Here is a 27,078-nt window from a genome sequence, read left to right as displayed (position 1 = left end):
TTATTAGGGATTTATTTTAATTATATTATAAATTGTTGTAATTGACTAATTTTTTAAGATGTCCTTGATAGTTATTTTACATTTTTCATCTAGCTTATCAATTAGTTTTATTCAAACATGATTTCTTTATCAATTATCATCTAACTTATCAGTTAGTTTACAAAAAACACAACCTAAGTTTATTAAAATGAAATATTTTTTTCCTAAAACTGGCTTATGGTTAAATAAATAAAGCTTTTTCAATAAGCTTAAAAAATAAGTTAGCTTACTATTGTGAAAAGAAAAGGTTCATTGTTGCTTCAATGGAAGAGAATTCAGATATCTGGTCTTTTTCGGGACCAACCCTTGATCTAAAAAGTTAAGACCAATCTGAACCTAAAGAACTAGATCGATCTTATTGGTCCCAACCCTTTTCGATGCAACCCTGACTCTTTCTAATCGTCTCTAGCCTTTAGGCGTAAAAGGATACCTTTAACAATGTGTTCTCGAGAACCTTTTACAGAAGAAGGGCGAGAGAGTAGAGGAAAAGAAAAAGGTATCGTGTTCTTAGAAAATAAAATTAAGAGATAACTGAAAGGAAAAGGGAAAAAAATGTCGGTTTTCCTTCAAATGTGGGAGGAAAAACAATTATAAAATTATACATCTATCCATTAATTACAAACTGTTATAAAATAAATTAAAATATATATTTAAAAATGTTATCGTAAAAATCATCTTTCTTTCTTCAATTTATCTTCCTCCTCGAGTTCACAAATAAATAAAAAACTATTTCCTTTGGTAATGGGCAGACCACAATCACAATAAATACGCTTTTTCTTCTACCATCCCATGATTCCTTCAACAAAATCCTCTCTTTTTGCTCGTCCACCTCTCCCATGGCTTCCTCCTGCTTTTCAAAATCCAAAACTATCATCATGCGTAATCTCAAATCCAAAAACTTTTTCATGCTAGGCTTCATCAATCACACTTATTCCATTACTAATTTGCAGTTTCCTCGCCATCTTCTTCATACGATCTCATCTCCACCATTACCGGTTTCCAACTATGCAAGTTCTTCACCATATAATTACTCCATTGCTTTCTCCCGTTGTTTCGCGTCGGTCTATGGTGGAAGACGATTAAATACTGCTACCAGTGTTAGGAACAGCGTCGATCAGGTCGGTAATCCGTAATATCTTCATCATTGCAAATTTCTTTACAGTTTGCAGTGTAGTTTATTTTGGTCTTGTGACGTGTTGTGCGAATTTACTTTATTCTGATGTAATTTGGTGCGTATTTTGTGATGATCTGTAAGTTCTTTTAGCGACTGCAAATTTTTTATTCCCAATTTCAAATTTTGATTTGGCATGTGTTACTACTATCAAGTTAGTTGTAAGGACTATAATGGCTAATAGATAGCTTTGACTTGATTAGTTGATTACTTTATACAGTTCCATAAGATTTTTCTTGTTCATGTTCCGTTTTGGTTCTTTATTACATGTCTTTGATCAACGTCATCCGGATTAGCTAAAATAAGAAGGTTGGTTAAGTAATAAATTATAAGTGGTCTCACAATTTAGTATTGGATCAAGATTAAAATGGAGAATGTTAGCTTTCTGAGTATTTTAAAACTAAAAGCTGCCCACTTTTCAAAGACAAGATGTCAGGTTGACTTTTACAGCAATGACACAATTTTTGACTTGGCAATCAATATGATAATTTTGAAGATTAAAACTTTGTTATTCGACAGTTCTTTTTGATATGATTAACAAGCCATCATTATTTTCTTCTAGATGTAACAATATATATACATCATGCTTGAATCCTACAATTGACTATTTTCACTGTCAAAGTCAAACTTCACCTCGTCAGGACCACATGGATTCATCCCTACTTTGATGTTGCCGAACCAACTTTAGGCAGTAAAACTGCTGTTCAGCTAACATATCCCTATTTAGTATGCTCATGGCATTTATTTATGAACCGTTGTTTTTCAAGGTGACTATTTATGAAAGAAGAGAAACCGTAGCGGTAAGGTTGATCATGGAATCAATCATTTTCACATTGGATGAGAGGTTGTTGTCATTAGGACTACTATTTGAGATAAATATTTGTTTATGAATAACTTTTGGTTATTTTAATGCCCATGTTAGCAGTTGAGCATAACTTTATAACTCTTTTTCTCCCAACAGAAAGCTTTTTGAATTGGAAATTTTGTTCAAAATAAGGAATTGATTGTAAGTTTACAAGATTTTTTATTGCCATTTTTTCTTGCAACTTAGTTCTAAGCATTTATTACTTCCCTCTATGTGCCATTCTGCTTCCATGCTTTGCTTTTCTTTCTCTAAAATTAAAGAAAAAATACGTACTGGTATTTATTGGGATCCCGACATATGCTTAACTTTGGTCTTTAATCACTTGCGGAATTGCATGGTCATTTCCTTTATCATGTACACATACCAAGAACAAAAATTTGCACTTGACACGTACGAATTTTTAGTGAAGGGTAAGCACTACTGTTGTCTGCCTGGAGTAGACTGGGATGTTGGGCACTAGTCTTGTGTTTTGATGTACTTGTTAGTCCTTACTAATGATTCTATCTTGATTCAGTTATCTACTGAAGCTCCTTTGCAGCAAGACCTAGATTTTCCAGGTGGACGAGTTAAGTTTACCCCAAAACCGGTATTCACATCCAGTTCTACGGAGGAAAGGACCCCTTGTTACCGAGTGCTTAATGACAATGGCCAGCCAATCCTTGATGGAGATTCAGTTAAGGTAAAGTAAAAAAATGTCTTATTTGATTAATGAAAGACTGTTTCTTTCTGTTGCCTAAAGTAACCAATAAATGATCTCATGGTTTTTTAACATACAGATCAGCAAAGAACTTGCTGTCAAGATGTATACCAACATGGTAACACTTCAAGTTATGGATACTATCTTCTATGAGGCACAGAGACAAGGAAGAATATCCTTCTATCTTACCACAATAGGGGAGGAGGCAATCAACATTGCATCAGCAGCAGCTCTAAACTACAATGATTTTGTCTTCCCTCAGGTTACTTTACTTTCTCAAGCACATGAACTCTTTTCAAAATTTTAAGATGTGTATGAATGTGTTCAGTCATGCCAGAAAATATATCTGGTCTGTTATTCTCAGGCGAAATGGCATCCTCTATATCCTTTGTGTTCATCCATTTGAAGGCTTCCAAACAACACGGCAACCAATTTAAACTCCTAGGGTCTTACCCAAAGCCTATGTACAACACGGCAACCAATTTAAACTCCTAGGGTCTTACCCAAAGCCTATGGTGTATACATGAACTAACAATATATGAATCAGTATAGAGCCTTTCAGTCTCAATTCAGAAATATATTTTCAGTATCTGTGTTTTGCTTGATACATTGTCGCTCTGATGCAATCCAAGCCTGAACCACTTCCTGAAATCATCTATTTCTTTTTATTGTTTATCCTTTCATACAAAGAGTTCTATAAAGAAGATTATTCAGACCAGTTACTAGTCTTCAGTTATTTATTTTTGTTTGTCAGAAGCAGAGGCACACATTATCAAAGTGAGAAACACAATTGTGCATTCCAGTTAATACTCGACAAAATGAAAATGAAGAACCATCTTTTTTCTTTCTGTAGCTACTAAAGGTGCTTGCCTCTTTTATTTCACTAAAAACAGAGACATTTGATATGAGTTTCAGCTTGTAAGTCACTAGTAATGTGTTCTCTTACTCCTAGATTTCACTTCAGTAAATAGTTGATATAGATTTTAATCTTTCATTCTATCATCACCTTTTATACGCTGCTCGAAACCTCACTCTTGTGACAATTTACATCCTTAGACACCCACTCATGTGCTCCTTCAATGTTTCAAGTCTTTATGTACCAAAGAACCATCTAGATTGATGTTAAATACTAAGCATATAAACCCATTTTAGGCATGGTGTAATGACGGGAATGGTACATAACAGAAATTGCATAACCTTTTTCTTCTATGCTTGTTCTGAGTGAATCGGCAGTAGATATCATCTGAATCTCATAAAGAAAAATAAATCTCAGTCTGCCAAATATACATGGATCTCATGTGTTATGATTGTCTCTTCATTATTTCATCAATATGTCCTTTTCAAATTCTTGGCTTAAGAGAATATTTGGTAGTCAAATTTTAAATCTTGATGTGCATAGCTGAAAACTGATTGTTGACTGTGTAGTTATCAAATCATGTTATTTGGAGAGAAGGGATGAAAAAATCTATGTAGAAGCTTACAGCTACTTCAATTTCAGCAGCTGATCATTTACATTCCATCTGTCCCATATGAGTCTACTTCACAATTTTTCCTTTTCTTGAAAAGAGTCCTATTTCAAATTTTAACATCAATATAATTTGATTATCTAGATTACCCTTCTCTTATTAGAGATCACTGAAGTGCCATTATGTTAACTGTATTTAATCATGTTGGCCATAAGAATTGTATTTAAATTCTTTTTAGATTATAAAGTGATGACTTTTTTTAGGATGTTTTAGTTTGTTTATCATTCACCCTTGAGCAATCATAAATTAGCATACATAATAGTCTGCCTCAAGTCTTATGCACAGAAGAAAGAAACAATGTACTACCATTGATATCAATACCTCCGAGATATTCTTTTATTGGAAGGGGAATTTAGAGAGCGACAACATTTGTTGACTCTGAAATGTTGTCAGCTAAGTTTAAAATTGTCAAGACTTGTATTTTACACACCTGTCTCTTGATTCTCTAGAAAGCTGCTTATTTTATATGTTTACTTGTTTCCTTCTTCCTGGATGAGCCTTTCTCATTACTTGATTCATAATAGTAATAGTTTATGTGTGTATTAATTATTTACATCCATGTCAATGAACAGTTAGTTACCTACAAAAGTCTATAGCTCTTAGCTTCTAATAAACTCAAAGTTGGAGCTGATGTGCAAAATCTGATCCTCATATGCAGTATAGGGAGCCTGGAGTACTTCTCTGGAGAGGATTTACTTTACAAGATTTTGCCGATCAGTGTTTTGGAAACAAAAATGATAACGGAAAAGGACGGCAGATGCCTATCCATTATGGGTCTAGAAAGCACAATTACTTTACAGTGGCATCAACTGTAGGGTAAGATATGAATTTTACTTTCCATATGCCAATTTTCACTTATAATTTACTCCCTTTATCACATAAAGGAGTTAAACCTTGCTTGTTTGTTGTGTTCACTTATAGCTTCTCGAAGCCTCAACTTCTCTTAGATAACATCATAACCAGAAAAGGCTTGAACAATTTATAGAAAGGGATTATGGGGTAATGATCTCTCATCCCTATAATCCATAGATTATCGATCACCGTCCATGAGACAGAAATAGAGCGAAAGAACCATTTTGTCTCCACTGTACCTAGAATAGAAATGGACAAAGAGTGCTGTATCCATTCTATATCTGAACAAGATTTTATAGCTAGATAAGATTGTTGGATTTTGATGTTCTTTTTGTTAACCATGGGTGTCTGAGCCAGCTTGCTTACACCTCGACTAATCCCATGGGGGCCCAGTAGAACAGCCAGGAAAATCTCTGGTGGCCTTGCAGGCACTCAAACTGGTGACCTTTAGGGCAGAGCCCCGATGAGATTTTGCTGTTTGATGGGGATGAGATGGTATGCACATGAAGATGGTTGATCACAATAGCCTGTTTCATTGATAAATATGTCTTTGCCATCTGCTAAATTTTGTTTGATGTTTTGCTATATACATAAAGCTTATGAGTGTTCATGTACCCCAGAACACAGATTCCACACGCAGTTGGTGCTGCCTATTCCTTAAAGATGGAAAAACAAGATGCATGCACAGTCACGTATTTTGGTGATGGAGGCAGCAGTACGGTAAATATGACCTCATAATGCTGTAGCATTTTGGAATTGCATCATCATTTATCATATAATCATTGTAGTTATCTTTTTCTTATTCATTCTTACACACCAATTCATCACAGGGAGATTTCCATGCTGCTTTGAACTTTGCTGCGGTTATGGAGGTCCCAGTAATTTTTTTCTGTCGAAACAATGGATGGGCCATTAGTACCCCAATCAATGATCAGCTTCGAAGTATTTATGCCTCTCTTCCATGTGCTTTTCCACTTCTCCATTTCTACTTAAATTATTGACTTTTGGGGCATTTGTTCAATTTTAGGTGACGGTATTGTTGTAAGAGGGAAGGCGTATGGAGTTCCTAGCATCCGAGTAGATGGTAATGATGCTCTAGCTATCTATTCTGCTGTTCATAAAGCACGCAAAATGGCTATTGAAGAACAAACACCTGTTTTAATTGAGGTTTGTTGTTACAGTTTTGCTGTTACTTATTTTGGTATCATAGTTTGCCCATAATTTAACTTTTGAGATGAAACCTATTACTCATTAGGTTTGAATACTAAATTGATATCAAATTCTCAACAAATTAACACAAACATTTTCACAAGTAGCATTTGCTACCGAGTCCATTGTGGTTATCATACTTGAATTCAAATAACTGATCTCAATTCAAAGGTTCGTTACTGGTCTCCATTCCCATTTTGTGTACCCAACTTTATTTCGTCACACATTAGGTAAATCGGATCTTACAATCACACAACCTCTTTCTTATTCAAATGTTACTTAGAAAATTAGATTGTTTGTTGTCTGATGGTATACATACCCAATGACAGGCCCTCACATACAGAGCAGGACACCACTCGACATCAGATGACTCAACCAAGTACCGTCCAGTTGACGAAATAGAAAGGTGGCGAGGTGATCAAAACCCTCTAAAGAGATTTAGGAAATGGATTGAAACCAAAGGCTGGTGGAGTGATGAGGCCGAATCAGAACATCGTAACGGCATAAGGAAACAGGTAAAAAGCTTTGATCTTCTCTCTTTAAGCACCAACCTTTATGCAGAATTCTTTATTTTCATTTGGTACAACACCTTTTATATTCTTAGTAATTCCATCCTTGAAGTTACACACCCTTCACATTAGAATGTTCATCATGCTCCCAACATTCAAAGATATATACACTTTGACTTTTAAGGTCAAACCAATTACTTTTCAGATTCAAAATCAGTATGGACTACTTCAAGGGCCCGCCTCATTTGGAATCCAGAGGATTTGAAATGGTGTCTTTGTTTTGTAGTTGGAATGGAATTGAATTCAATTCTTTATTAAAAAAAATTATAAAAATAATTAAGTTACATTTTTATTAATTGATTATTACAAAACAAGTGTTTTTATCTTTTTCTAAAGATCATATGAAAACCTACAAAATACCAACTCCGTCATGGGGTAAATCCCATGTTTGTGGGGTTTTCATTGAAATCTCAAACTTTCTTTTAAACCAAACATGAGATTGAAATAGAATCCAATTTCAAATCCCACCAAATCTCGCAATCCAAACGGGCCCTAAAATCTTAACACTGGCATGGTTTCAAGTTGAGAAATTTGTTGAAAATTTAATATGGTTATAACTTTTTTCTCAAAGCAGGAATAATTTTAGTATGCAATTTGTGAGTGAAGTTTTGTTTTTCTTACCTCAATTGTCAAAGTGTTCCTCTACACATTCTACCTTTGTATTGAATATACCGGGTTTGCTTAGATTGTTTTAAGATTGGTCTAATCTTTCCACCTTATGACCCCATAACACTCAATTTTAGAGAACCGAATCCAATATTTTTTGTATTCAAATCTTACACGCTTTTGTAGTTTATCATCTCAAGAAAATTGGTTGTGGTCTTATATTTCTCTATACTCAAAAGTCGAATATGGACTTCTCTTTGAGGAATAGGCCTTGATTTGCATTCATATAACTTGTGTAACTGATAATGTTGCTAGTTATCGCAAGCGATTCAAGCTGCAGAGCGGGTGGAAAAACCTCCAATTTCAGACATATTCAACGACGTATATGATATTCCCTCTAAAAACCTTACCGAGCAGGAGGCTTTTCTAAGAAGAACCATCCAAAAACATGCACAGGATTATCCCTCCAATGTTCCCATGTAAAGCGATCAAGTCATGTATCATCCCACTAATTATAATAGCATCAGGATTCTAGATCGAAACCATTTTACATATCCATGGCTTCCAATTAGATTCGTTAGCAAGTTGAATCTCACACAATGATTACTACTTGTTAAGATTCATGCATACAACCCGTATAGCCCGATAGGTGAACCTAAATGGGGTTTATGGTCTCCACGAGCACTAGGTGTAGCACACGAGGGCAGGATGTCGTGCTTTCGTCTGTTTCGTCAAGGAAAACAATCTTTATAGTTTTTAATAATCATTGGTGTTCAGTCCAGTTTGTCTACAAGTAGACTAATTGTTTGAGGCTTTGAATTTAACAGATGGTAAATTTCTAATATCCCTGTGAGGACTCACTAGCAACCAAACTCAAGTACTTACATGTTTAGCTACTCCTAAGAGTTAACAAGTTTAGAGCATGTTTGTTAGCAGTTTAACGATTTAACGAGGTTATTGGTATTCACAGTTTATTCAACCAGCTATACATAACCAATTGATGATGGTTTAATGATATAGAAAATTGGTTTATTCAAAAGTTTTTAGGGCAAACTCTATGCAAAAAGCCAAGTTTTTTCAAACGTTTATCTCTCAATTAAAAACACGTTTATTCAATCTATAAAAAACTCACTCAAACAAAAATCTTCACAAACTATTAATCTATATAGACAACTTTTATTTATATAACAAACAGTATTATAAATTTGATATTGAAACAATCTCATATTGGATCTATTTGACTCTTTCCTTTTATGGAAAAAAACCATCTTAAATAACGTGTTTAAAAAAAGGGAATGTAAGTAATATACATCACCTTATATGATTTATATCTAAGCGAAGAGAAGACTTTATATAAATTTATGCTAAATTATGTAAATGCATTTTTTAACATTGTTTTTTGTTATTAATTTATTGAAATAAGTATAGTTAATGAAATGATTAATTAATTAAAAACCAGTCGCCATCGCCGGCTGCCTCCTCTTTGGTCATGTAAAGATCCGAAACCGTTTTTTAATATATATTTTTGTTTGCTTAACTTTTTAATATTTGTTATACGAGGTTCGAGAATATAGAATATCGATGTGATGTTGTGAATAATTTTTTTAAATTAGTTTTTAAATTAATAATTATTTTTTACAAATATAAATAGAACGAGTGTTTTAAATGATGAATTTTAAGGTCTATCTGTTACATCACAAGAATTAATCGTGTTTTAATAATTTGTTGTAATAAAAAATCAATAACAATTTGAAATATATATATATCTTGCTAACAAAATTAATCACATTGCAAAACATAATTGGTTTCATTATATTAACATTTATAAGTTATGATTTTATTGTATTGATGATAAGTTTTATAAAAAGTGAATTCTACCATGAGTAATGAACCTACTTAGTAGCTGTTTGCCAATTGCTAAATGGTTTGGTACAGAATGATTAAGTGGTCAGAATGATTTAGAGGCTCTCATGATATACTGCAAAATGAAATATAGTTGTTTGGTAATTGTGTACAATGAAATTAGGGCTCTTAATGGTTAAGGAAGATCCATGATACAAAATCATTCAGATGGTTTTAAAACCATTAAGAGACATATTTTTTTTTGCCAAACAAGATTAATCTCTTATTGATTTAGATGTTGCCTCTTAATAAAAATATTAAGAGATAAACAAACAACCCTTTATGATGACAATATTCTATTAAATATAACTACTTTTTGACAAGATATTTAAGACATGCTTTTATATGATAAACCTTTTTAGAGTAAATTACATTCCTGGTATTTGTAGTTTGACGTTTTTCCCTACTGTGGTCTCTCAAATGCGTTTATTTCACTGCATGTCCTTGTGGTATGCAAAAACGCAAGCTTCAAGTCCCTCATGCTAATGCCGCCTACTTAGTCGCCAATAATGATCTCACACGCCTAAAAACATAAGGGTAAAATCATCCACTCAACCTTTCAGCCTCTCTCGCTCGTAGATATCCTCCCTCCAACCATTATTTCACCCTTCCTCTCTCTCTCTCTCTCTCTCTCTCTCTCTTTGTGTGTGTTACGACTTTTTCTCCCAACAAAGGTCATATATCCCGATCACAACTCAAGATCACCCATGAAATGATGCAGCTGTTGATCAGATGCAATAATTTGAACTTCATGGACATCATCAAACCCAGGAAAACGCCTTTATTATTATTCAAGAAAGTTAACAAAATTTTCATCTTTTTTACAATTTTAGGGATTTTCCCTAATTGTTCTTCGTGTCTTTTTAAATACGCAAGGAGTTGTGGTTTCATTGATTGGTTTGACCCAACATTATGTGATCGCTCGAAGATGATTATACATGGATTGTTAAAGTCGAAGAACAAGCTTGAAGAAGAAAATCACATATTAGAGTTGTTGTTGTATTTCACTTGGTTGTCAATTGGGATTTTTTTTTTCTTTTCTTAGGTGATCTAATTGGATGTAATAGGTCAGGTTTGGGTTGCCACTATTTGTAGACATTTGTTGTTTTGTACTGTTGTGTTTTGTGAAATATGGTAAATCTTACCTAATTTTGGTTTAATGTAATGAAAAAGCTTTCATTTATATGTAACATGGTTTAATGTAATGCAAAAGCTTTCATCTTAATGTAGTACAGAACTTGATGCGTTTTTCAGAATCCATGTTGTTGTTATGAGGTGCAAATAAGGTGAAGGGTTTTCTTGGAGTTCCTACGTCTACTTAATTCAGGTGAAGGGTTTTCTTGGAGTTCCTCTATCACAACATTAGTACCCACTGGACTCGACAAATATTTAGCACATCCTGGACGTTTCCTAAGGCTTTTAGACCAAAGTTTAAGTCAGAACCAGGGATTTTAAAGTGATAATAAGTGGGTATTGGGTGTCTATAGCCAATTTCATTCATCGTTGCATTCAACTCGTGTACAGAAAACTCGTATGTGTCTACGAGGTCCACATAATGAAATTTACCATCTTGATAACACCTGCCAAGAGCCTTAGTGAAAAACCCTCCATGATGAATCTTCAAGCCAACCAACATAGGGTACAATCCTGTTAAAAAAATATTATTAAATACCACAAACAGATTGAAACTGAAATGAGGAAAAACCTACTTTTAAGTGCATTACATACCATATATTTCAATGTAATCAGTTGTATCCGCCTTGCTTCGAACTTGTGATGATGTACAAACCATATTGTGGCAATAAATGAGGAAGATGAACCTTCCTTCACTAATGGAATGAAGAATCGATGAAGAATAAAAATTCTTGGAAGGTTTCTTGAATGAGAAGATGAAGCGAACCTCCGATTTTTAAGGTTTAAGGACGATAAATGAGTTTAGGGTAATCGTGTGTGTCTTAACGCAAATGAGAGGGAAAAAGTTGAATGGACGGTTTTACCCTTCTCCTTTTGGGCACATGGGATCATTAATGGTTAATAAATAAAAGACATTAGCATGAGGGACTTGGAGCGTGTGTTTTTGCATACCGCAAAGACAGACAATATAATAAACACGTTTTAGGGACCTTAGTCAAACAAACGTCAAACCATAGGGACCAAACCATACAATGATGAAGAAATAACCAACCTGACTTGGGGTGAGCAGCGGAACCGAGTCCCCGGCTACAGAATCGGAACCGCCGGTTCCGGAACCGGAACCGATATGAGTGGTTCCGGTTCCAATTCTTAAAATACGGAACCGATTGAGAATGGTTCCGGTTCTCAATTTTCCGGAACCGTTATCCGCCGGGTACCCGGTATTTTTCAATAAAAAAATAATTATTATTTTTTAATACCAAATTTATATTATGTTTACATCTTAAAAGCATGTCGTCATCTTCATTCTTCATCTAAATTCTTCATGTAAAATGATTCGTATTTTTTCAAATTGTGTGTTCACTTGGATTCATAGTATGTAATCATTAAACTTTGAACAATTAGCATTATAGTATGTAATCGTTAAACTTAGAACATTTTCTATTAGTCTATTATGGTTTGTAATCGTTAATCAATATTTGTAACCATTATTCTGTATAATTTGTATTCTTGCTTATTTATTAGTGTTTTGACAATATTTTATTTTTCTAAATAACAAAATTTTAATATTTTAGGAAGCGGGTACCCGGAACCGGAACCGGTTCCCGACGGTTCCGGTTCAAAAAATTTAAGAATCGCTCTAATTGGTTCCGATTTCGGTTCCAATATCTCAAGAACCGTCTGTTTCGGTTCCGATTCCGATTCCTGTCAAAAAATGTGGATACCCACCTATGTTCACCCCTAGACCTGACCACCATCATGTGATGTAAGACCCAATGAACATATGCAATGAATTAAAGGCTTTTCATTTAAGGTGAAGAGTTAGAGGTAGGGATGACACTATAAATATCAGTCTAAAAAGACGAAAATGCCCCTCATGTGAGAGGCACGTTTAACGGATCTTAAGTTAACGGAGTCAAAATATGGACCTGATTCGTAACAAAAACAAAATTTGCCGTCTTAAACAAATATGATGTATTGATGACGCACGGTTAACGGGACAAAATTTGTCCGTTAACCATGCCGCTCTCCGATCTCAGCTCTCACTTCTTGTTCTTGCTCTTCCACATTGATCCCATGGCTTCCTCCTCCTTGACAAAATCCAAAACTTCCATCATCCACCATCTTAAATCTACCAAATTCCCCTTGTTATACTTCACAAATCACACTTCTTCCATTCGTAATTCGCACAATCTTCTTCATACAATCTCATCTCCACCACTCCCGGTTCCGAGATGTGCAACTTCTTCACGAATCAATCCCTTCATTGTTTTCTCCCGTTGTTTTGAATCTGTCTGCGTTGGGAGACGATTGCATTCTGCCGCCAGTGCTAGCAACGATGTTCGTCAGGTTGGTTATTTCTTCATCATTGTAATCTGCAATCAACTTCTATAGCAATTTCTTTTGTCTTGTCTTAATTGGTGCAACTTTTGATTCGATATGTATTGGCCAAAAAAATTGAATAAAACCTCAAAATCGGTGCAATCTAATTTAGTTGCAACTTGTAAGGATCATAATGGGATATAGATTTTTATAATTAGGCTCTGATTTGGTTCTTTATTACATGCTGTCTGTGATCAAATTCATCTGGATTAGCTTCAATGAAGACAGTACAAGTTTGACTTTTGAGGTCAAACTAGTATGCGATCAAGATTGAGATATAGGATTGCTTGTATTTTGGGTATTTCAAACTGAACTACATCGTTTAAAAAGGAAGATGATGCAGGTTGAACTATATGGAAAATGGGACGATTTTGTACGGTATTTATTTTGATTTTGAAGATTAAAACCTTGTTATTTGAAAGCCCCCTTTTTTCCTGGAATTGATGTGTTTGACCATCAAAGTCAAACTTCATCTTCTTAGAAGCAGAGGCATTCATCCCTTCGTTGAAGTAACTGAATCAGTCAATCAACTTTAGGCAATTAAAATGCTGTTTCTGCTAATAAAGCCCTGGTTCATTTGCTGATGATATCTGTTGATGAAGTTGGCCCCATCATTGTCAAGGTGGTATGGAATCAGACCTTTTATGGTTTTAATTTAACATGTGTAGTTTAGTAATTTCTCAATCTTGTATCATCTCCCTTCTATTTGTAATGTATTTGTGTTTCACTCAGTCCTGCACGTCCCTCCTGCCTAATACCGTGCCAAACATGGGACTGCAAATCTTGTACTGTCCCGACTCATCCTGTCGCACGTACCAAACTCACCCATAGGGTACTAATCTTTGTTTTGACATGCTTATTAATCCTTATGAATCTATGTTGATGTAGTTTCCTGCTGAAGCTCCTTCGCAGCAGGTCCTAGATTTTCCAGGTGGAAAAGTTAAGTTTACCCCAAAACTGGCATTCACATCTGGTTCTACTGAGGAAAGGGTCCCTTGTTATCGAGTGCTTGATGACAGCGGTCAACCAATTATCGATAGTGATTCACTTAAGGTAAACCAAAAGTAGATTTAATTAATTAACGAGCCTCTTTCTTACTCTTTCCTGAAGAAACTGTGAAAATGATCTTGTGGGCTTTTGAATATACAGATTAGTAAAGAACTTGCTGTCAAGATGTATTCTGACATGGTAACATTGGAAGTTATGGACACTATCTTCTATGAGGCACAAAGACAAGGAAGAATATCCTTCTATGCAACCACAATGGGTGAGGAGGCAATCAACATTGCATCAGCTGCAGCTCTTCACAATGATGATTTTGTCTTCCCTCAGGTTCTTTCCTAAAAATGTAAACTGTTATTTTCATAATTATAAAGATATGTATGCGCGTTGTTCAACATGCCTGACAAATTTTGTGGTATGCTGATATCATGTGGCATCTTAAATGAATTCTTGACAGGTTTTTTGCTAAATCCATGACCTTCTGACAGGTTTTTGTTAAATCCATGGCTGTCTAATAGGTTTAAGAATGTCAATGCTTAACAAAAGAATGTCACTAACATGCACAAGAATACCCAAAAACCTGTTAGAATGTCATGGTCTTGACAGAGGTTATTTAGAAGAATAAAGGAAGCGAACTACTACCACCATTGATATGCATCTACTTCTGATTCTGAGAAACTAATTTATTGAGCAAAGTTAAATTAGAAAGAGAAATGATGGTCTTTTTACGCATCGATCATTTGATCTTTGACAAAGTTCTTTTTTTTTGTTTGGTTTTCTTATTTCTTTTTTCTGCCCGGATAAGCTTTCGTATTACTTGATTCATAATGGTAACAATTAAGTGTGTGTATATACTGTTTTCATCTACCTCGATGAAATCATCAATACCTGGTAGCTTCTCTTAAATTTGAAGTTGGAGCTGATATCCAAAATCTTGATCTAATGCAGTACAGGGAGCCTGGAGTTCTATTATGGAGAGGATTTCCCCTACAAGAATTTGCACATCAGTGTTTTGGAAACAAATATGATAATGGGAAAGGAAGGCAGATGCCCATCCATTATGGTTCTAGAAAGCACAATTACTTTACAGTTGCATCAACAGTTGCGTAAGATATCAACTTTAATTCCCTCTGATTAATAATTTTGTTTGGAGGGTAACATGTATGCAGACTTTACCTCTATCATCAGAGACTCATAGTTTTGTTGAATACGTAACATAAACTTGTGTGTTACATGAGTAGCAGGCATTCAAGAAGGGACCATTCTTATTCCTGTGACCAATTGTTTTTGTTAGATAATACCAAATTGGTCGATGCTTTATGTATTCCAATTTCCATGTACTCCAGAACACAAATCCCGCATGCAGTTGGGGCTGCGTACTCTCTGAAGATGGAAAAGCAAGATTCATGTGTGATCACATATTTTGGCGATGGAGGCAGTAGTACGGTAAATACACAATATTCAATCCTCATAGTGCTGGATTTTGAAAAAAAGATCATTTTCATCGTCTATTCATTCTAGTTGGCATCTGCTTATTCTAATTTGATTACACCAATCGATCACAGGCAGATTTCCATGCTGCTGTGAACTTTGCTGCTGTTTTGGAAGTCCCAGTAATCTTTTTCTGTCGAAACAATGGATGGGCCATTAGTACCCCTATCAATGAACAGCTTCGAAGTATTTATGCCTCTCCTCCATGTGCTTTTCCACCTCTCCAGACTCCATTTCTACTTAAATTATTGAGTTTTGGGGGATTTGTTCAATTTTAGGTGACGGTATTGTTGTAAGAGGGAAGGCGTATGGAGTTCCTAGCATCCGCATAGATGGTAATGATGCTCTAGCTATCTATTCTGCTGTTCACAAAGCACGCAAAATGGCTATTGAAGAACAAACACCTGTTTTAATTGAGGTTTGTTGTTTCAGTTTCAAATGGGCAAAAGGGTCTTCATGGAAATAGATGCTCTACTTTTTAGAGTAGATCCACTCCCCATATCCCACCTCCAGTTGGGACAGGGACATACTGGGCTTGTTGGGTTTGGTTTGGTGATTCTTTGTTGGCTAATGGTAAAATGGTGTATTGATTGACAGGCCCTCACATACAGAACAGGACACCACTCGACATCAGATGATTCTACCAAATATCGTTCAATTGATGAAATAGAACAATGGCGAGGGGGTCAAAACCCTGTAAAGAGGTTTAGGAAATGGATGGAAAGTAAAGGCTGGTGGAGTGATGAGGCTGAATCTGAACATCATTGCAGCACAAGGAAACAAGTAAAAACTTGAACTTATGGTTCACTACTACCTACTGGAGGTTCATTCGAGAACTATAAGAACCAAATATTCATGATGAATATCATGAATATTCATAATGAATAGTTGGTTCTCAACATGTTTTATCATTTTATGGTTCCTGAATGAACTTTCACCCATCTACCTTTATGTGGAGTTGTTCATATTCATTACCTGATTATACTTCTTGGTAGCTATCGCAAGCGATTCAAGCTGCAGAGCAGGTAGAAAAACCTACGATTGCAGACATGTTCAACGATGTATATGATGTCCTCCCTAAAAACCTTATGGAGCAGGAGGCTTTTATTAGAAAAACCATCAAGAAACACACACAAGATTATCCGTCTGATGTTCCACTGTAAACCAATCTTCATCATTTCTCCATTACTAATTTTATGATTGAAGGGATTATATTTTGAACCATTGTGTTTGCGTAGCCATCGTTGTATTTTAACAATCGTGTTGATAAAGCTTGCAGATACATACAAAATACTTTTCTTTGAGGTCGGAAAACTACGTTGTGCAATTAATCATTTAACATCATATGATGATTTCATTTCAACTTATGTTTGCATACATATATAGAAGAGGTCGTAAAAGAGATAAAAGAAGATGTTGCCATGGTAATCTGAGGGGTAAAGTTTGCATCTGATTTTCAAACCAATGGGTATTATAGTTAGAAACTTCGACTGTTCAGAAATTGGAATCAAGAGAAACAACGGGTCCTAACTAGTCCTAGATCGGCCCTTGCTTTTTTTTGTTGTTGTTGAAAACTGCATCTAAAAGAACATCAGAACATTGCATTAGAAACTTAAGAACTTGCCGCGTGAAAAAATGTATAACGAATTCCAACTGAAACACTAAATATTGGCAAGCACCTTCTAGGAACTCAGCATGCTCCTTTGCCTCCATTTTCTGGGAAACCGTCTAAGCCTCAATTTGTGGGGCGTATTAGAGTTCCACATGACGTAAGCTAGACATGGACCATCAAACCTGTATGTATATATATATATAAACCTGTATAGACCCCTCTCATAAAGAGATTCCTTGAAGAGATTCACAAGGGTTCCACATATCCTGATAGAAGACTTTACAAGCAAATGGTATTTGGCATGGATCTGTTTCACAACAGCAGGCTGCTTGAAGCCATTGCTTTAATCGGAGATGGCCATACATGCGAATATGCTATGGTTTACCATTTTGCATAACCTCAAGGATCAAGTTTGACCAAACTGAATTAGACTACAAAAAGGATTGTCAAGATGAGCTTTGTATTAGAACATGCAACACACAATGTCAGGTATGATCTATGTTGTTATAGCGGTGAAAATACAAAACTGCGGTCAAGACCAATATTTGAAATGGTGGTTGTAGCGTTGGTACAGCGGTCCAAAAATAGCGGTTCATATAATATTACTTAGAACTATTATATATATATATATATATATATATATATGTATCCAGACATAAATTTATCATATGCATTAATTAAAAATATAGTTTCAACATCAAAATATCAACTTAAACAAGTTTCACAAAACAAAATAGGAAAAATGTTCATAAACGAGCTAATCACAAGCAATAGATTCAGCATCCAAGTCATCATAGTTCTAAAGAGGTCCAAACTAAAATATCGGAATATGGGTCCACAATTTCACCTCAAATATCGGTCAATTGCGCCGCTAATATCGGAAACGCAATTTTCACTGCAATTTTATCTTAGTCCGCAATCCTTATGCACCAATAGCGCCACAATTAACAGCATAGGGTCTGATGGGTAAAATGAACATTGTGTCGACGCAAATAAAAGTAAAGGGGTCAGGCGGTGAGCTATCTGCTCAATGCGGAACAAATTGCAAATCCCATCCAAGAAACTCACACCTCTCTCCAACTAGAACCCCCTAGCAAACCCATGGTGCCCATCCATGCCAAACAACAAATATGATCTACTAGCACCAAGTGGTTGACCATGGATTAAACCAATGAAAAAACAAAACTGGACCTGCTGATATGGTCAATCTTCTCTAGCACTTCAATATCAAGATGTCTAGACATGCCCATCAAGCTCTAAACCTCATTTTCATCTACATAATTCTTATCTACTTAATGGAACTAAGAGATAGATGCCTGACTCAAGAAAGCCAGCATTATGTTTCAACAAATAATAGTTCAATTGTGCCAGTTGTCTAGCCAGGAACAGAAGGTTAGGTTAGGTTTCTTTCGGTTTTTCACTTTTGCCTATGTTCTATCAATTCTACAAATACAGAAATCAATTGCCCTTTCCCCATAAAAAAGAATGACTGCCAACTTATCAACAAATAGTTACAGAACCCAGAAGTAAACCACCAAAAAGATTATAAGCAATGCAAATTTGCAGTCGCTGATATGATATTCGAAACAGAGAGCAAGTATAAAACACTAAAACAGGCACAGGCTAACAGTCATCTTTTGATGCTTTTATATGCACATAACAAACTCTATCAATCATCACTATTGCATATTGGTAAACTGAAACAAGATCAACCAAAAACTCATCAAAGTAAGGAATGAAATGAGACCATCAACAAAAACATGAAACATGTTATTTTTTAATTTCAAATGACTAATATCAAGTTCATAACTTAAAGAAAAAAGATTAACAACCATATGTTTCTAAGACAACACTACAAGTTCTTATTTAGAAACCATATTTGATTCATATTTTCCTAAAAGAAAGCACAAAAAGAAAAACACAAACAGACTACTTTTGCCCAGCATGAGGCATCATCATCATTCATTCAACAAAGAACCACAGATTACCTCAATTTCCTGATGAATTGATAGCCTCGTAAACTAATGCTGATTGCTCCTTAAGCAACTCCATTCGCATCACGTAAAGCTGAAGTTCCTGCTTCTTCAGCTTCTTCCACTTCTCCTCCAATTCTTCTCTTTTAGAAGCCTCAACCAACTCCAATCCAGCCTTCACAATCTCCTCCTGCAAAATAGGACAATCGTTGTTTCTACCATACTGAACAAACCGAGAAACATCCATGTTCTTCTCAACCTCCATTGTTGAAACTTCCTTCTCCATTTCCACCCCATTTGCTTTCAGCAAAGCAACACCAGAACTAGTACTAGCAGCATTACCCTTAGCAGGATTGTGATTCTGAGTCTTTTTGCTCTCTGTTCCACTGGTGTGACTATTACTACCCCATATCAATTTCGATAATTCATAACCCTTCTGTTCATGACTTTTGGAAAAACTTCTATCTTTACCATTCTTCTCTCTACTAGCATTATTCACATACTTTTTCTTCAACCTCCTAACTTTGTCAACCAATTGTGCTCTACTAACATCAACATGCAAGGACTTCTTGATAAATTCATGAAATGCACCCATATCAGCAACAGGATTCTCACCATTTTTCTCAGTTTTATAATCAATCATACCTTTCAGGATAACAATCTCATCATCCTCGCTCCACAACCTCTGAAACAGCTGTTTCTTTGAGTCTTCATCCGCTGCCGTACTCTTCTTAGCTTTCTTGGAATCTTTTTCTATAGCCGGCGCCGTAGCAGGCGGGGGTCGCTTGCCGGTCTTCGCCGGAGATGGCGTTGAGCTAGTTCTGGATCCGGACTTTTTGGCTGATTTGGATTCTGGATTCGTCCCTTCTTCTCGTTCCATAGGTTTGGAAGAGATAGGTTTGATGGTAGGGTCAGCCACAACCGGCTTCTTGGGTGGTGAATCGGAATCGGTATCAGAATCCGACCCCTCCGTGCCCGATGAAGATAGATCTGGAGCTTGGGGTTTCTTAGCGGATTGAGGAGCTGCAATTACGGGTTTCTTGGGCTCCTGTTTTTGTTTCTCTTGTGAATCTGAATCGGACACTTCTTCTGATTCTGAACAAGACGTCTGTTCATCTTCTGAACCAGAGGCTTCTTCCTCCTCCTCTTCCTCCTCGGAAGAAGATGAATGATTAGGTTTCAACTCAGGCTGGCGATTCTGCGCCATTGTTTTGAGAGGATGAAGGTTTCTAAATCAGGGTTTGTAAAGCGACAGGAGGAAGAAAAGGAAAAGGGTGCCAGCTGCTCTTACGATCTCTCCAGGGTAGTCCCCCTACGTAGTCTTTATAATTTTATGTTAATTGCCCCTCAATTATTTTCTAATGACATTTATACCCCCTGCATAGGGTATGAAATATTGAAATTGTATATAACTAGTCCTCAATTATTTCTTAATGACATCTAGACCCCCTACATTTGGGTACAAACTTTTTTATTGGAGTAAGTTGTAAATTTCTTCACATACGAATGTAATTGATGAGTAGATATTAGATATTAAATAAATGACTTCCTTAGATGACTGTAGCAACTCTATCTCTGACGATACCTGAAGAAACCCTTTGCACTTTCATCGTAGCAGCCAACCATCACCACCGCCAATCCCCTCCCTCTCTTATATATACACAAACAAGGCTTCATCTCTGACGCTCCTGTCAAGAACAGAAACTAAAAACAAAAATGGGAACGTAGTGGTTGTGTTTTGTTGGAACATTGGACGATTGTGGAACGAGAGCAAAGGTTGAAGAGAAGAGTGAAATGAGATATATAGAGATCGGGCTGCATTTAATTTACCATGTTGTGAGGTAAGCACTTGTTGTCGTTATTTCTGCTTATCTTATCGGGTAATATCCTCGACCATCAAATAGATCGGGTAAAACGATAATCTTTCCAAGTAAGAGGCGTAGTAAAGACTGATAATCTAATTTGATGAATGAGGGAGGAGAAAACTCTTATCTGATTAGTGATGTAAGTGACACATGGTAAGCACTTACCTGATAAATGGTTGACAAACGATCCCTTAATTGATTTGAATTTTGAGATTTTTATAGTTTGTGTTGGTTTCCTTAGATTTTAAATGATTAATGGCTATATCTGTCTCCTTAGAGTGAGTTTTCGGCCCGGAATAAAGAAGGAAAAGAAACTGCATGCGGGGTTCACCAAAAAAAATGGGGGAGAGAGTATAGTTCGTTGTAGGGAAGCAGGGTTTACCCAAAAAAACAATCGAGTTGTAGGATCTATGTTGTGTGTATATACATTATACATACACACACGCATATATATATATATATATATGTGTGTGTGTGTGTGTGTGTGTGTGTGAGAGAGAGAGAGTGAGTGAGAGTGAGAATATATAACAAGATGAAGGATCTTAAGAAAATAAGAGTTAAAATGAGAAGCGTAAGAAAGGATATGGATCATGAATCACTTTTAAATCTCACACTCATCACATGAATTGCACTTCTCATGGGGAATGATGCAAAGGTGGAGATCCCTTCTCACCCTTCTTACCGAAACTTTTATTCTCGCTGGAATCCAACCCTGTAAAAACAAAATACCTAAATATTTTTTTAAACTTTTAATAGAATCTAGTGAACGATACTACAACAAAATTGGGTTTATAAGAAGCCAAAAAAAAATTAAGCGTCTTAATAGACTGCTTTATAGTACTTAATTTATATGATCAAAAAATAAATCGTCTTATCTAAAAGCATTGTAATAAAGTTTATATGATGCTTTTGGATGTTTTAGCAACTATTTTAGGACATTTTTAGTTCAAAAGGTTCTATTAACAATTTTATAGGACATTATTTGAACAAGTGTCCTATAAAAGGATGAGTTTATAGGACATTTTCTCAAAATGTACAACAAAATTGTTAATCCAACGATTTGTATTAAAAAGTATCCTAAAAAACTTGTTATGACGTCCAAAAACGTCCTATCAATTTTTTACAACGCCTAAAACTTTATATTTTGGGCATAAAAATTAAGTCCTACAAAATCGTCTATTAGGACGCTTATAAATTGATGACGTCCTATAAATCTAATTTTGTTGTAGTGCAAAGATATAAACCGTTAAATGTATCGATGACATTAACGAAGTTGTAATGTCAGGGATTGGTTATTAACTTAAGATTTCACAATTTTATGACGAGACAAGTTCAAGATGACCGGTTTTCACAAGATTTTATTTGAATTTCGTTCTCAAAATGGTATGAATTCACAAACTTACATGTTTAAGTGGTTTTTTTCAACTTATGTTTAATTAACCAACTTCTACGAGCCTAATCTAGGATTATTTTTCGTTTTTGTAGTCGTAAAGTAATGATCGAAATTAAAAGAGATTATAATCAACGATGGACGGAAATTCTTTTTTGTCCAGAAAAGGAAAACCCGGACAACTTAAATTTCGATCCCCCACACCCCTCCAAAAAGAGAAAAATGCAATGCAATTAATCTGAAGCATCTCAAAAATGAAGACGTTGATGTTTATTTTGTAACATGTTAGGTTTAACGTCAATTTACAGATAAATAATAATATACAATGAGGTCACTAAATATTGTATTAGGTTCAAATGGGTCCCTCAATTATAAAAAATAGTCAAAGATGTCCCTCAACTCTCAAAATCAATGATCATTCAAGTTAAATCCGACAAAAAGAAAATTGTTGGAAATTGGTAAATGTACCATTATACTCTTCGATTTAATTTCTAAATGTCCTAATGGATTGTTTTATAAGACTTAATTTATAGGACCGGGAAAAAAGTAAAGTGTTCTATCTAAAGATGTTGTAATAAGTTTATATAACGTTTTTTGGCACTTAAACTTATTACAATCCCTTTAGACAAAACCATTTATTTTTTTTGTTCTATAAATTAAGTCTTATAAATAAGTCTATTAAGATGTTTATAAAACTTTGACGTCCTATAAACCCAATTTTATTGTAGTAAAAGTAGTATTCATATGTCATCCACTGTAGGTTTAATTTTTTTTAATGTTTTGACTTCTAAACATTTTACAATTCGATGTAGTTTAGTCATTTTAGGGTTTTTTTTTACCAGATTTGAAGTAAAATGACGCTGATTTAAAAATTAGATATCCTTTTTAACGTTTTTATAGATAAACAATTTATTTGAAATTTCTTGCAAACCTTCTTGCATTTTTTTTTTGTTAACCATGAATGTCCGTGCTCAGATTACGGAATGCTATCTAACTCGAGGCTTAATTAAACGATCTCCAATAAGGATACCAAATCTTAAATCAAATACCAAATTTCACCTCAAATCACTCAAACGGAGACACTAAATCTTACAACAAACTTGGTGTAACGAACCAGTTACACACTAAATTTGGTGTAATTAATAGTATTACACCAAATTTAGTGTGTTACTTATTCATTTTATATTAAATTTTATACCAATTGTAGAAGATAAAAAGATATATCATACATTTTGGTGTAAGATTTGGTGTCAGTCGTTAAAGAAGATTTATTAGAGCATCGTTAAAGGTAGGTTCTTAAAAGTAAAAAGTGTAAATATCTTGTAAGAACAACATATTCGTTAAGTTTATGTACAAAAACTTTGGTTCTTACCTCGAACTCGATGTAGAATGATATTTAGTTAAGTTGGTGGGGGTTGTTATTTGCACCCCCCATAGATTTAAGATGCAAGTTCCAATATTAAAAATCAAAGAAATGTGTGTGCAAATTCCAATATTAGAAGTCAAAAATATATGTAAACAACCTTGAAAATGATGACACCCTTGATTTCTTTTTCTTTTTGATCTATGACATGTATGACTAGAAATGGTTAAATTAAAAAGGTTAAAAAATTTAATTTTAACAACATAATAAATTGATGCAATAAAAAATAAATATTAAATATCAAATGCGGAGAGGACAGCCTGCCGAAGAGGGCAGAAAGCTACAGCGGCAGGAGGCTATCGGACGACGGCAATTGAAGGAAGAGGGAGGGGCAGCGGCTGTCGGAGAGGGCAGAAAGCTACAGCAGCAGGAGGCTATGGGACGACGGCGATTAAAGGAAGAGGAGGGNGGGCAACGGCTGTTGGAGAGGGCAGAAAGCTATAGCGGCAGGAGGCTATGGGACAACGATGATTGAAGGAAGAGGGAGAGGCAGGATTGCGACCGAGGTAGGAGACGTGAAGCGGACTTCATTTTGATTTGTTTTAATTATAATGATGATTTGTCAAAATAATTTCCACATAATATTTGTTTAAACAATTTTCTTCCAAGTCATATTAAATTACCTGTTACCTATTCAACAGGTCAACCATGTCCTTGAATAAATAAAAAGTTTGATAGAGACTCTTAAATGAAGATTTTAAAAATTGGTTCCCCAAAATAAGAATAAGGTGAAAGTTAGTTCCATTTTGATACAATTTTTCCTAATAAAAATGTAGACATACTTAAATATATTGTTTATATAATATAATAAAAATAATAAGAAGAATAAGAATAATCACTTAACAATTTGAAATTAGTCGCATTTTATTTCTTTTCTTATTTGTTATGTTATTTTCAGTATATTTATAAATCTAAGGGGCTGTTTGGCAGTTGCTGAATGATTTAGTGCAAAATAGTTAAGAAGTCAGAATAGTTAAGAGGATCAGAATGGTTAAGTGCTGAATAAAATAATGTTGTTTGGTAACTGTTCTCTGAATGACAACAAATTACCATTTTAACCCTCTGCCTATTTGCAACTGATTCTGCTTTGCTTTCGATTAGTTTCTGCTAGACAACAAGTATCTATATAAATTGGACATCTATTTTGGYTGATGATATCTTGCTAGYAAGAAAGAATGGCATCCAAYCTTTACCAYWTATCATTATCACTTGATCAAGAAGTTCATCAAYGAAGCATCATAGACAGAAACAAGCCACTGTTTCCTAAAATCATGTATCCACATAGACAGAAACCAACATGATTAATTATACTACAATTAGGAAATAGTACCCAGATTAACCTGCTTATGTTTAAAAACAGTACCATGGGCTCAAAGCCACTGTTTCAAGAAACCTCATCGTGTGATTGCAAGGTTTAAACATAAAATTGAAGGAGGCGGTAGAGGAAGCAGATGTAGGGAAACGAGGAGATCGATTTTAGGAAAATACCTTAAGCAGACGACGATCGTCAAAGGAGATGGAGGGAACGACGACCGTCGGAGGAGATGAAGGGGAACGGCGACCGTGGAAGCAGATGAAGGGGAAGTAGGCGACTGTGGGATTATCGCTGTAGGGGCGGCGACCGGAGACAGGCGAACGACGATGGAGGGAAGAGCGGCTGGAAGAGAGGGTAATTTTGGAACAATAGGGAGATGCAAAGATGGTGGAGGCGACAACCGGCGACGGAGGAGACATAGACGGTGGAGGCGACCGGCGATGGAGACGGTGGAGGTGACCGGAGACGGTGGAGAAGACAACTGGCGTGTCTGTGGAATGCGACGTGAAGGCGACGTGAACTCGGTGAAGGCGACGGCTGGAAGGAGAGGAGATGGGGGAAGGGTAATCTTGGAAAAATAAGCCTCTGAACCATTAGGCAACCCATTAGATGCAAAATGGTTAAGAGGTAATTGTCACTATTAAGAGGTTCTATTTTTTTTGCCAAACAGCCTCTGCCTCTTACCGATTAAGAGGTTGTCTCTTAGTGTCACCATTAAGAGGCAAACAAACAGCCTCTAACTTAAATAAACAAATAGATAAGTAAAATATTGAAAAAAGTGATATGTATTTTACTATTTCTATAAAAAGGGAAGTGTTGTATTTTCATTTACATGTAACCATTTCAACATTCTCTCGTTACGATTTCGAACTTGTTAATGGCTAGTTGGAAAGACGAATTTCAATTTTATCGAGATTACAACGCTGAGGTACTTTCACTTACTATTTTGCAATCTTTTTACTTGTTAGTTTGTAAAATATAGTTTTTTATGCATGTGTATGTTTAGGAATATGATATCACAAACCAAACAACTTACAGTGATGTATTTTCATTAATGAGGTATTTTTATTTTACTATTTTGTGACATATTTTCACTTACTATTTTTAAATATAGTTTGTAATATAGGAATATGATATTTACACAAACCAAGCAATTCAAGATGAAAATTTGCATTTTTATAGGAATTCCAATAATGAGGTATTTGTACTTAATACTTCGTCATATAATTTTCATATACTACTTTTGAAATATAGTTTATTTTTTCTATATCTGTATGTTTAGAAGTATAATATTTACACAAACCAAACAATTCAAAATGATGATATTCACGCATTAACATTTTCCACCGACAAGGTGTTCAAATCTCGTCAAGATTTAATCGATTGGGTGCAAAAGTTGGGACGTTCCCTTGGTTACATTATTGTCACGAAAAGATCCAAGACAAAACAAAGTGGAGACATGTCTAAAGTTATATTAATATGTGATCGTGGTGGTAAATATAGAGGTAATGGTAGTTCTAGTAGACATATTAGAACTAGAAAAATGAACTGCCCATTCGAGTTAGCAGGAAAATATTCGTCGAAGAATGACTGTTGGACGTTAACAATGATATGTGAAAAACATAATCATGAACTTGCAGAAGATATGGAGGGTCATCCATATGCAATGCGATTGACTGAAAACGAAGTCCGCTTGGTGGAAGATTTGTCAAGGAAGAAGGTCAAAGCATGTGATACTCTATCAACATTGAAGAAGAAAAATCCAGATAACGTGTCTACACTCAGAACAATATACAATGCACATCAAAAGTTTTGGGAACCGGACATGAAGGTAGAACTCAAATGCAAGTTGTCATGTCATTTCTGCAGCAAGAAGGCTATATGCATAAGGCGCGTGCAAATAACTTTAATCAGTTGGAAGATTTATTTTTCATTCATCCAATATCATTGACATTGTGACGTGCATTTCCACATGTGTTGTTGATGGATGCCACGTATAAAAAGAACAGATATAAGATGCCCCTTCTTGAGATTGTTGGTGTAACATCAACTAAT

General features: G+C 35.3%; 3 protein-coding genes across 3 annotated transcripts; 2 read left to right on the top strand and 1 right to left on the bottom strand.

The window, feature by feature from the left end:
- Positions 1-862: 862 nt before the first annotated feature.
- Positions 863-8,314, top strand: LOC112519881 (2-oxoisovalerate dehydrogenase subunit alpha 2, mitochondrial-like). The gene is made up of 9 exons (XM_025128193.1): positions 863-1,157; positions 2,590-2,754; positions 2,852-3,034; positions 4,957-5,114; positions 5,771-5,870; positions 5,981-6,092; positions 6,178-6,317; positions 6,689-6,874; positions 7,850-8,314. Exons 1-9 carry the CDS (start codon positions 876-878, stop codon positions 8,015-8,017), a joined length of 1,494 nt encoding a protein of 497 aa, XP_024983961.1. The 5' UTR covers positions 863-875; the 3' UTR covers positions 8,018-8,314.
- Positions 8,315-12,646: 4,332 nt separating this feature from the next.
- On the top strand, positions 12,647-16,732 carry LOC112519488 (2-oxoisovalerate dehydrogenase subunit alpha 2, mitochondrial-like). Its single transcript, XM_025127640.1, has 9 exons — positions 12,647-12,919; positions 13,841-14,005; positions 14,102-14,284; positions 14,903-15,060; positions 15,301-15,400; positions 15,520-15,631; positions 15,724-15,863; positions 16,043-16,228; positions 16,441-16,732. Exons 1-9 carry the CDS (start codon positions 12,647-12,649, stop codon positions 16,606-16,608), a joined length of 1,485 nt encoding a protein of 494 aa, XP_024983408.1. The 3' UTR covers positions 16,609-16,732.
- Positions 16,733-18,806: 2,074 nt separating this feature from the next.
- Positions 18,807-20,302, bottom strand: LOC112519892 (STOREKEEPER protein-like). The gene has a single exon (XM_025128207.1). It carries the CDS (start codon positions 20,235-20,237, stop codon positions 19,047-19,049), a length of 1,191 nt encoding a protein of 396 aa, XP_024983975.1. The 5' UTR covers positions 20,238-20,302; the 3' UTR covers positions 18,807-19,046.
- Positions 20,303-27,078: the final 6,776 nt, after the last annotated feature.

Source organism: Cynara cardunculus, assembly GCF_001531365.2.
Source record: "Cynara cardunculus var. scolymus isolate 2C chromosome LG 10, CcrdV1, whole genome shotgun sequence".
In the NCBI taxonomy this organism is placed as follows: Eukaryota; Viridiplantae; Streptophyta; class Magnoliopsida; order Asterales; family Asteraceae; genus Cynara; species Cynara cardunculus.
The sequence above is the reverse complement of the archived record's forward strand: the minus strand, read 5'-3'. Positions and strand labels throughout refer to the sequence as shown.